General features: G+C 32.8%; 1 protein-coding gene across 5 annotated transcripts in view; it reads right to left on the bottom strand.

Annotated features, from left to right (window-relative positions):
- ATRNL1 (attractin like 1) overlaps positions 1–12,417 on the bottom strand; it is a 750,424-nt gene that overhangs the window by 452,895 nt on the left and 285,112 nt on the right. For all 5 annotated transcript variants that reach the window (XM_036898417.2, XM_036898415.2, XM_036898414.2 and 2 more), the window contains exon 22: positions 1,197–1,291. In XM_036898417.2, the coding sequence (XP_036754312.2) occupies positions 1,197–1,291 (95 nt within the window). The remainder of the gene's footprint in view (positions 1–1,196; positions 1,292–12,417) is intronic.

The following is a 12,417-nucleotide window of genomic DNA, read 5'->3' as shown; positions in this document are numbered from 1 at the left end:
GTACACTTAAAACCATGTTAGAGTACATTTCATGTTCTAACCATAAAAAGAGTAATCCAAAATTCCACATGACATCTTCATTTTGAAAGAATTATTTTTAGTTTCAAAAGAACTAAAATTCTACCCAAAGAAACTATATGGTTGATATTTCTATTCCCTGTTCTTTTTAACTTTATAAAGTCTCAGATTGACATTATATGTCTATTATTTCCAAACAAACTTGGAGCCTCTTCCTGAATTGGTGGTCTGGTATTAATATTCATAATTAATCTTTCATACCTTTAAATTTCATGAACTTACAAAACTGTATCACTAATACAATACGTTGTTAAAAAGAAGCTAACATTCCATTAGGCTAAGTGAAATAAGTCAGAGAACGACAAATACTATATGATGTCATTACATGTAGGATCTAAAAAGGCCAAACTCGTAGAAACAGAGAGTAGAATGGTGGTTACCATGGGGTGGGGGTTGGGTAACTGGGAAGATAGTGTTTAAGGGTACAAACTTACAAGATAAATAAACCTTAGAGATCTAATGAACAGCATAGTGATTACAAAAACAATACTGTATTGTAAACTTCAAAACTGAGGTTAGATTTTATTCACACCACAAAAAAAGAAATGATAATCATGTGACACAATAGAGGTGTTTCCAAATGCTATAGTGGTAATCATAGTACAACATGTAATTTATCAAATCAACATGTTGCACACTTTAAACTTATACAATGTAGTACGTCAATTATAGCTCAATAAAAATTAAAGAGAAAAATAAGCCAGTGTTCATATACTCAGAAAAACCAGTGGATTTAGAAAAAAGACAATGAAAACCGACTATCTAACAGAGTATAAGAAAAAGGGAATATAGCATGTATTAAATTTATGGATTTTATTTTCAAATAGGAGTACTTCCAGCTTAAGAGCATAATTATAGGCACAAACAGTGTCATAAGTCTGAAAATATAATTGAAATAATATATCATTTAAATTGTAGGACTGTATGTGAAATCTGAAACATCAAATTCACAAATTCTCTGAATCACAAGGATGCCTATGTTTTAAGATTAACAGATGAATCTTTCTACAAAAGCCCTACAGAATGATAATTCTGAGAACGGATAAATGAAAGATGATGAAAAGTTGTATACCTTGATATTACTATAATTATGTTAAAAAGTTTAATTATCTTCTCACCTGTTCTGGGTTTGCTATGAAATTTATGGCAGTATGGTGGCGATCATCTTCCTGTAATAAGCTGAAGGTAAACTGATAGTCAATCAAAAGGCTGTCTGTGGGGGAAAAACAAATACAATAGGTACTTTTAAAACCTGTTCAGCAAACAAAAGTTAGGTGAAAGCATACTGTATATCAGTATTCAAAGTAATTATCATTCATTACTAGTGGCCTATTCAACACTGGCAAATATAAATCTTTGTCATCAAGCAGCAATACAGATGTAGAAGAAAAAAGTAAAATACAGATGTAGAAAAAGTACTCATTCTTTAGTGATTCATTTATTACTTCTGTTGTCATTACTAAAGTTCTACAAACATTGTAGACATTCTGGAAACTACTCAGAAGTAAGAAAATATAAATCATCTGTACTCTTACCAGAGAAAAATACAGGTAACATTTTGGTGCATTTTATTTCAGTTAAAATTTTGTAGATAGAATGATAGGCACACATTGTGGTATCTAACTTTCATAAAACCAAAATCCTTTGCAAACATGAATTTCAATAGCTAAATAATACTTCATCATATGAAACCAAGGTGAAACATTTGAATGTTTATAGGTCATAAATAGCTTCATATATTATACAAGGGTGAAGAATTACTTATTACACTGTCACCTTTACAAAATATTTCAAATGATTTTAAACAGAAATGGCTTCTACTTTTTTGGATATATGCCTTTCACATTATGCCCTCAGTCATTAAACACTATTAAAATAAAAAGTGAAGATAGCAATATCACTGGATTTATTGTTATCATGGCATCATTCTTTATGTTGCTTACTATATACTTTATAAGATACACCCTATATATTTCTTGAATAATTTAGTGTTAAGGGAACACTTCGCCTTTGTAACAATTTAGAGGCATCCTTATATGTGATATTGCAATAGGCTCACAGTTCCGAATTTATGACTGCCAGAAACTGCAAAGGTAAATTCAACAGGCCAGTACTGTTCTAGGCACTGGAAATACAAAAAAGATTAAAAATCCTGATCTCATAAAACTTATATTCTATTGGAGGGACCCATAAATTAATAAATAATTAAAGTATATAGTATAACAGATGATGGCAATTGTTTTGAAGAATAATAAACCAGTGAAGAGGAGGGAAATTGCCATCAGGGTAGGAGTATGTTTACCATTTGAAAAGGAGCCTTAGAGAGCAAAGATAGTAAAGACATAAGCCATGGAGTTTTCTAGAGAAAACATAATCCAGACAGAAGAAACAGGTACAAAAACCTCCCAGAAAAAAATAAGACTTAACTGTAAAGAGGCCATGGCAGGAATGTAGGCCAGACGGGATGGTGGCGAGGATAAAAGCACTGGAGGTTATGAGAAGAGGTCAGACACATGGAATGTATTTGGAAGGTACAACATTCAGGATTGGACAATTAATAGATGTAGCATTTGAAAGAAAGAAACGAAAAGTGGGGTTTTGTTTGTTTGCTATTGACCCAAGATCAACCAAAATGTCAGTGTGAACTGAGATGGATAGGATGAACAGGGCTTTTGTTGTTGGAAGTTGGGTGAATAGCTGGGAGCTTAATTTTGAAGATGCTAAGTTTGAGTTATTGAATAACCAAGTGACATGTTGAGTTGAGCTCAAGAGCATGTCTACTAGATAGCAATTTGGAATTTGTCAGCACTTGAGATGGAATTTAAAGCCTTGTAGCCTGGAAATCACCAGCTGTAGATAGAGAAGAGGTCCTAGGGATGAGCCCTGAGGCAGACCAATGTCAAATAAGTGGATCCTCGCGAGGAACCAGCAAAGGAGACTAGAGGGGAAACCCCCGAGATAGGAATAAAACCAGAATTTAGTGTCATAGAGCAAGTAAATATAATGCTTAAAAATGGGAATAGTGATCACCTCAGTCACTTGCAACTGACAGGTTCAGAAGTAAGGCTGAGACATTGAGGAAAGATAACACCTATTCAGAATGAAGGAAAAATACCACTGAGGAAAAGTAAACACTTCAAAACTTTTTTCAAAAGTAAATATTATAATAGAATCAGAAAATTTAAAAATTAAAACATAAGGCTGAATCAGTGCTATGAAGGTTAAATCCAAAGAATAGAACAGAGATGGAATTCACTCAAGAGGAATAAAAGACATAGAAATTTTCAACAAATGAAAAACTAATGCTGTTAAAGCAGACATCATAACAAACTGAAAAGAAGTACGTATGTTTTAAATATATGACAGAAAAAAATCATTTGAAGACAGAAACCTGAATTTTGAAAGGAAATACCTTATATAAAAGATGAAGAGAATCTGGTATTATTTATAACCTGAAAGCAAAAACAACCCAAATGTTCATCAATTGGTGAATGGTAAACAAACCATGATTACAACCATACTATGCAATATTATTTCACCATAAAGAGAAATGAAGTGCCTGATATACCTGATATAATATGGATGAACCTTGAAAACATGATAAACAAAACGAGCCAGTCACAAAAGACCACAAAAGATCACATTTATGTTATATGGCAAGTAGACAAACCCAGAGACAGAAGAAAGGTTGCCGGCGGCTGGAGGAAGGCAGAATGAGGAGCGACTGCTAATGTATACTGGATTTCTCCTAGAGTGATGGAAATGTTCTAAAATGAATGGTGATGGTTGCACACCTTTGTGAATATACTAAAACACCTTTAAACTGTATTCTTTAAAAGGGTGAGGTTTGGGCATATGAATTATATCTCAATAAATTTGTTATAAAAAAAGTACTTTGACATCCAGGCCTATCCATGTGGGCATGTGCAGAGATGTGCACGCATGCACGCGCACACACACACACACACACACACACACACACACACACACACACACAAGCACATTCACACAGACAAATTATTTACAAAGAAAAATTAAGCAAAATGCCAAGTTTTCTTAAGTAACAACATATATCAAAACATATGAAACCAAGGCAGAATTTATGGAATATGTGTACTCAGCCATGTTATATACATAGAAAAACAACATAAGGATAATTTCAGGTAAGCAAAGGCCCGAAAAGTATATGATCTACACCTTCACCTTGAAATTTTTTTCATACACATACTACAACTAAGAGAAAAAATACAAAAATGGAAATAGGTCTGGCAGTGAATAGATGACAGATTTGAAGTTAGAATAAGGGAAAAAAACAAAGTTATCTTTTTATGCCTAAAATCAGATTATTTACCAAGAAATATAAAACAAATAAAAGTTACTAAAATAATAAACAATTCCAGTATGTAACCAGATATAATATAAAAATATAAATACCTACGTGCTTATTTTGGGACTACTGTATAACATTGGTGATTATGCCTATCTCTCCACCAAAAAACAGCACACCGCCTTAATTACTATAACTACATGGTTAGCCCCACTATCTATTACCTCCAGACCCCTTTCGATTCATATTCTTTGCTTAGAATAAACTGTCCTGAGTACAGAGTGTTGAGTCCTGTAAGCCTTTTCATAAACTGAATACATGATAATCACTACTTAACTAAAGTACATGTAGAAATTGAAGTCAAGAATGATGTTAATAGAGACAATAAGAAGACAATGAGGCAGGTAAAAGAACTATTAAATGTGCAAAATATTAAATGGAGTGCACAGGATTTCCGTAAAAGGCAGAAACAAGAAGTGGAATATTGTTTCAATAGAGATGACATTTTTGACCAGCTAATGAAAACAAATTATTTGTCAATGTCAAAGGGAGCAAGGCAGATACTAACCCCATGTCTAGATTCTAAGATATTAACATTGGGAAAGATAATAGTCAATACTTCCCTAGCGGACAGTTTTCAGGATATATCAAATTTCAGTTAAAGCAAGATAGTAACATTCCAAAAAAGGGAGTAAGAATATACCTGGTGATTTAATTTTTAAAAAATACTTTTTAACAAATAGAAAGAAACAATAGTACCCCAGAACAGGTGAGCATACTTAACTCCAGGACCATGGTTCTAAATACCATAGTTCAAATACAAGGAACAATGCCTTCCCGCAAAAATAGTTGATTCCAAGACTAGGGCAAGGAAAATACAAAACATACAAAGAAAAGTATGAAATATCCTGTAGTGACAGAAAATAAGGACATGCTCAGAAATTGATGGAGTCATGCCAAAGGACACAGAAGCCAATTAAAAGGGGTTCCCAAAGCGAACGCTAGAGCAATTACTAAAATAAATGACAGTAATTTAATGTAAGCCATAAAAATAAAATATATATCCATAGGTCCACACTGTTATAAACAAATAATTGAATTAACAAATAAATGAGGGAGAAAGGGCAGCTCTTCCTTATACTTAACAAAAAAATTCATAGTTAATAAATGCAGAAGAAATGATGGAGTAGAAAATCACTGTTTGGAAAGCATTTTAATAATAGTTCTTTCAGGTAAGAATAATCAGTGTATGATAAAATTGTAGGGGATGATAGTATGGTGAGAAATAGGATATTTACATAATCTCAAAGAATTTCCCCACAATATACTCATTAAGTACAAAAGGAAACAGTAACTCTAGAGCGGAAAAACTAGCAGATACCACACATTAGCAAATGATCAAAGATAACAGTATCAATAATGCAACAAACTGATATCATATGCTTTCCAATAGGATACTCTGAGAAAAGACACACATCATTTCTGTGGTATTGTTACTAAAAATGCATAACTTTAATCATGAAAAAAAATCAAACAAATCCAAATTAAAGAATATGCTATAAAATAACTGTCTAACACTTTTCAGGGGCCAAGGTCATAAAAATATTTGCAAATTTTTCTAAGTCTCAACTTATTTCACACTGAAAATTTAAAATAATTTTTTGAAAAGGTGCCTATAAATCTCGAGTTTCATCCATGTGTATATTGAAGGATTTCCATCCAACCATTGATGGACATTTAAGTCCATCAATGTTTCCACATCTTAGCTATTCTGAATAGTGTAGTTGTGAACACTGGAATGCTATTTATTATGTCTTTGAGATCCTGATATAGGTTCCTTTGGATAAATACTAGAAGTGGTATTGCTAGAGCTATGTGAAATAAACCAGTTGCAGAAGGACAAATATTGCATGATTCCACTTATATAAGGTATCTTAATTAGTAAAAGTCATAGATCAGAGAAAAGCATGGTACTTGCCTGGGGCTGGGGAAGGGGGAAAGGGGTCTTTAGCCTACCACACTGTCAGTTTCTAGTCAACAGACATAAAGTCTCAATTATGCAAGATGAATAAATTCTAGGGAACTGCTGTACAACACTGTCCCTACAGTTAGCAATACTGTACTGTACACTTAAAATTTTGGTAAGAAGGTCGATTTCATGTTAAAATAAAATAAGACAAATTTTAATTTAACTTAAATAAGTGCCAATATGGAAAAAAATTATGAATAAAATTATCTTACAACTATGGCATGCTGATAGAGGAGAACAGATAATGACATACATAAAGATATTAAGGATAAATTAAAGAATAATACTTTTGAGAAATATTTCCTTTGCAATGCCATATTTGGAAAAAAGACAAATACACAAAAGCATATGTTAGTTTCTTAATGTTGCTATAATAAATTACCACAAACTTAGTGACTTAAAACAATATGAATTTATTCTCTGAAAGTTCTGGAAATCTGAAAAAATTTTACAGGGTAAAACCAAGCCTTTAGGAATGGTTCCTTATGGGGGCACTCAAAGAGAATCCATTTCCTTGCCTTTTCCAACTTGTAAAGATTTCTCATTCCTTGACTCATGGCCCCTTCCTTCTATTTCTCCAACCTACTTCCTTCAATCACCTCTCTCACTACTGTAGTTAAATCTTCCTCTGCCCCCCTTTCATAAGAACACTTGCAATTACACTTGGTACACCAGGATAATCTCCCCATCTCAAGATCCTTAGTTTAATCATATTTGTGAATTCCCTTTTACCACTTAAGGTAATGTAATCACATTTCAGATACTGGGCTGTGGACATCCTTGGTGGGGAGGGGGCATTCATTCTTCAGCCCACCACAGTATCAGTACATAGATAAAAGGCTGGGAAAATACCTAATATGATGTTACCAACAATTTTCTCTGGGTAAAGGAATTACCAGTGATTTTAATTTGTCTTTTTGCCTATCTCTTTTCTAGAATTAATATGCCTTACTTCCATAACTGGGTCAAAAGGGAGAGTGTTCAGGGAACTTTTTTCTTTGATCCTTGATCTTTAGTGTGTTTTTCACATGATTTACACCTACGCATTAAGTAATTAGATTTATGTGGTTATATATCTTCCCCAAAATGGTATATTTCACTTCTAATTCAATTACTTCTGCACTACAGGTTAACAAAAACATATTAAATAATCAGTTTCTCTGGCTACAGCATACCAAAGGTGAAGTTCCAACACACAACAGCAGATTTTTTTAGGTAGTTCAGTCAGTAGTGTACCAGCAGGGATGGAGCAAAAAAAGTGGCTGCTATTTACTACAAAGAATTAACAACAAATCATATAGAAAACTAAGCTCATGAGTAAAACACAGCATGATAAAAGGAGCTTGGACAAGTAAAATATCAAGAGAAAATATTTTTAACATGTACAAAATGTTTAAAGAGGTCAGATATTCCTCTAAATTAACATTAATTGGAAAGTGATAACTAAAAATTAATACATAGAAAAAGACATTTTGAAAAAGAACTTCAACTATGAAGAAAGTTTCAGAATACATTATATATATTCAGGGTGACGAAGAACAAATAGTGAATATTTGTTTTACTCTTTTAACAAAAGCTACATGAAATAATGCATTAGTAAAGAAAATAGTAACTGATAAAAATCATCAAAATGTATATTAGAAATATCTCTATATCTGAGATCAAAGAAGACAAACCTGTCAGGATCACAAATAAAATTTATCTTGATCTGTGTATGCTATATTAAAGGTGCTGTTCATTCAAATTTCAGATCATTTGGGAATTATCACATAAATTGTGAATCATTTTGAAATTTTTAATTTAAATGTTTTGAAAAAGAAACTGAGGACTAATGATTTGCTTCAGTTAATGTTGTATTTCACTTTGAATTCAACATTATCCATGGTATTTAAGGAGATCTCAATTGTAATCTCCATTTACCAACTGGGTTATGTTACACAGGTTAATAAAACTCAGTGAGAATCAATGGTACAATGGGGATAAAACTGCTTATCTCTTAGGATTGCTCTGTGGTTTAAACATAATTGTGTTAGTGTGTATTTAGCTTAGAGAAGACTGCCCCATAAAATAAAGGCATTCAGTATATGTTATTTCACTTTCGTGATTCGTATATTGAATGAATTCTAAACGATTTCAAAAGTCAAATTCAAAAGCCAAGATTCTCATATGTGTAGTTATGTATATTTGCTCATAAACACATGGGTTTCTGATAGTAATTTGGTTCTAGCTAGTTTCACCATAAACATCTCTGCAGCAAGCATTTTCACCACATAACTTAATGTGGGCTTAAGGCAATTTTGCCATAAAAAAATTTTTAAATAACTGATTGACAATGTGGTTTGACAGGTTGTCGGTTTCATCAACTGGTTGACAGTTTACTTTCATTTCTCCATTGACGCAGTGCTCCCATTTTTAGATTATATGAATCTTAGCCCTCATAATGGTCTATAGAGAGGCACAGAGCTTCAAACCCACGTTTGCCAAAGAACTTTGGAACTTCTATCAACAGACATGTAACAATATCCCAAGAACAAACAACAGTGGAGGGGGCATTCACAATACAACAGATAGGAAGTTCAATTACAAATATGCATCCTAGTATTTGTCAACTGGTACCTAAATACATAAAGAAAGAAAAAGTTCAATGCCAAACATGGAGACAAATCAACAAGGAAAACAAGGGGGCACGATACTATGAATAAAAGCCTTTGGAGGCAAGTGCTTAGGTACAATCCACAAAATAAAATCCGTTATTTGCACAACACTGCTATGAATCTATCCACATTTTAAATGTATTCAAATATTTTGTATTTGGCAATGAAGCATTCTTAATTTTGTTTTGCATTTCTTCATTATTTTTCATTGTTTTTCATAGTGTATTTATCTTTTTCAGCAAAATGCCTTCAGCCAACCAGTCATGTGGCAAAAATGTTTAGGTAAAAATGCTTGCAAAAAAATACCAGACACACACATATTTAGCAATCCTAAGGGGTCTGGAAGGGACACAGGATTCTAAAGGGTCTGGAAAAAAAGCATTATTTCATGTAGCTTTTGTTAAAAAGCTGTCTAGACTTTGACCACAATGAGAATCCAAATATGTTTTAAACAATGGGATATGTATAAATACTTGCATTTGACAACTTGGACAATTATTTAGTAAATGATAAAACAAGTGAATATAAATTCATGCACAGTCTTGATGTGTCATAGTCATAAATAACATGTAGCTCCAGAAATATGCATCAGAAAATGAACTAAAATGGCCTTGCCCATGCTCTCTTGCCCTCACCAAGTTGTTTGACGCATGGCAAGCATCCTGATTATTTAAAAATTTAAATTTAGTATTTAACCTCCTCTTGATACCCTTCAAAGACTTTCCATTTTTTCTACAATACAGACCAAAATCCTTACATGTTCTATGAAGCTCTGCGTGAATTGGATCCAGCAGAGCTCACACACCCCATCTCTTGCCTCTCTTAGCCTATTTTTAAGTGTTTCAGCATTAGTATCTCACATGCCACATTCTTTCCAGCCACAGACTTTGTGCATGTGCCCGTACTGATTCTTCTTCCCATCCTGACCATCGCCACTCCACTACCAAGTCATCTTTCACCTCAAAGCTCCATCATTCCCTTGCCTCACCCACTCCTACTCTGTCCCATAAATTAGGTCAGGCTCTCTTAAAATATATTCCCAAAGCACCTATAATTCTCATCCAGAGTTCTTACGACAATCATATTTAGGTAATTGTATAATGGGTTTAGTATCTATTTCCCTATTTGTAAGCTCCAATGGGCAGAACCCATTTTGTTCACTGTAATATCCCCAGAGTCCAAAAAAAGTTGTTGGTCAATAAATCTATGTCAGATGAATAAACAAAAGTGAGTCTACTCCAGTGACACTCTCTCCAAGCTCTAACAGAGAAATCTTCAGTAACTAACTTAAGGAGAAAAAGTATGTCACCCTTATGAGTAGTAAATGAAATAATATTAAATTGTTTTGTACATAATATTCAATGAATACTTTTAATACTTATTATTATATTAACTGTATTTAATATTTTATTTTTAATAATAAACTAAATAAACTAGTTTTTCTGTGCTTGCTGAACATGCTTATAATCCATACTTACAATTATTAATTAAGAATTTCTATTGAACTTGAAACATTTATAATAATTTCAAAGATAAAATACACTGCAGTAATTTTGCAAGTTGAACATTTCCTAGATACAGCATCATAGAAAAAGTACAGAACCTTTGCTATTAACCACACACTTGAAATGACTGAGTAGTGTAGGATATACTCAAGTTCATTGGGTGTTACTTTTTTAGTGAATAGAGGATGGACGATGACAACCAATGCCTATTTTGCTGCACAGAATCTCCAAGTAGCTAAAGTTCCCATTTTTCTGCAATGACATATGGGAATCTGCTTAGATTTTTATTTGAAACAAATGTTCCACAGACAAACTAGAAAAACAAAGCTTGAAACTCATTTTTATTTAAATTAGTGGCTAAATGGTTAAAGTTGGTCAATGACGAATTGCACCACTTCATGTAAATAACAAAAAAATTAATGTAAAGCAACTTTTACTTGATATCCTATAACACGATCTCCAAACATTTTTGGTCAAACACCCATCAACAAAAATACTTGCCCATGCAGCCAAAACATGCATGTTATCATTTATTTACTGATAATTTATATGTTTACTACCATTATGTACTGATTGAAAGCCTGCCTAGAAGCCGCACACCTGGCTCTAAGTATGGGTTCAGGAGAAGGTCCTCGAGTCACAGACTTTCCTTCCAGTAAGTAGAGAAAATGCGTATTCACGCAAACAAATAAACAAGTTACAATTTCATACCATGTTAAGAGTTAGAATGAAACAAAAAAAAAAGGGTGATGCTTGAGGAAGTCCATTTTAAGTAGAAATGAAAGATTAGCTGGAAACGGAGTACTTGAGGCAGAAAAATAGTGCAAATGCCACAAAGTAAGGTAGACTTTGGGATAAAAAACAAGCAGATTAAGTCATTAAGGACTTGTAGAAAAATAAAATAACTGCCATATACATCCTCAAATGTCCAGGAATCTAATCCTGGACTTCCATTTTGTTCATTGACTGCTCTACCAGTATAGGACCTAATACAGAGTTACAGTATGTCTGGATGTCTACCAGGTGGCAATTTCTCACTATTCTCCCTTTTCATAATTTTATTGAATATTCTAAAGATGTATTACTTGAAATGAATTTTAAGGTAATTTATTCTAATTCATACTGTCAAAAACTGAATGAAATTCTAATTGCAATGGCATAAAATTTATACATCAATTTTGTTAAGTATGATATTTTCCTATGAAGACTTCTCATTTGAGAAAATGGTATGAAATTTTGGTTAGATCCTCTTTTAATTTCTTTCAACATGATTTTATTTTATTCGTATAAAAACAACTCCTGGGTTAAATATATTGCTAATTTTTTTTGCTCTACTTTTATCACTTGTGGTCAAGAGCTTGGACTATAGACCCAGACTGCCTGGTCTTAAACTGGCTTTGCCATTTCCTAGCTGTGGGATCTTATAGGATTAATTATATTTTTCCTGCTTCTGTTCCTTCAAACAAAAAATGGGGATAATAAGCATACCTTTCTCACTTGAGGATTCAGTAAGCTAATAAATATAAAAAGCTCTGAAAGGCCAGCATATTAAGTGCTCAATAAACATTAACCAGTATTATCATTATTTTAAAGTCAGGGTATGATTTTCCTGTTTGGATAAAAACTATATTTTATTTGGTAAGTGATGCTAAATAATGAGTTATATATCTGTGAGGAAAAAACTGTTTATAAAAAGAATATATGTTATAACCTCTTTTATGTAAAATCATTCTCAAGACATGATTTATTTAGAAAGGCATGCAGTGCTTTCATTAGCCCATTCAGCATCTTGATAATAAGGAACTATAAACCTTGCTCAAGGCA

The sequence above is a fragment of the Manis pentadactyla genome, chromosome 8 (assembly GCF_030020395.1).
Source record: "Manis pentadactyla isolate mManPen7 chromosome 8, mManPen7.hap1, whole genome shotgun sequence".
NCBI lineage: Eukaryota > Metazoa > Chordata > Mammalia > Pholidota > Manidae > Manis > Manis pentadactyla.
The sequence above is the reverse complement of the archived record's forward strand: the minus strand, read 5'-3'. Positions and strand labels throughout refer to the sequence as shown.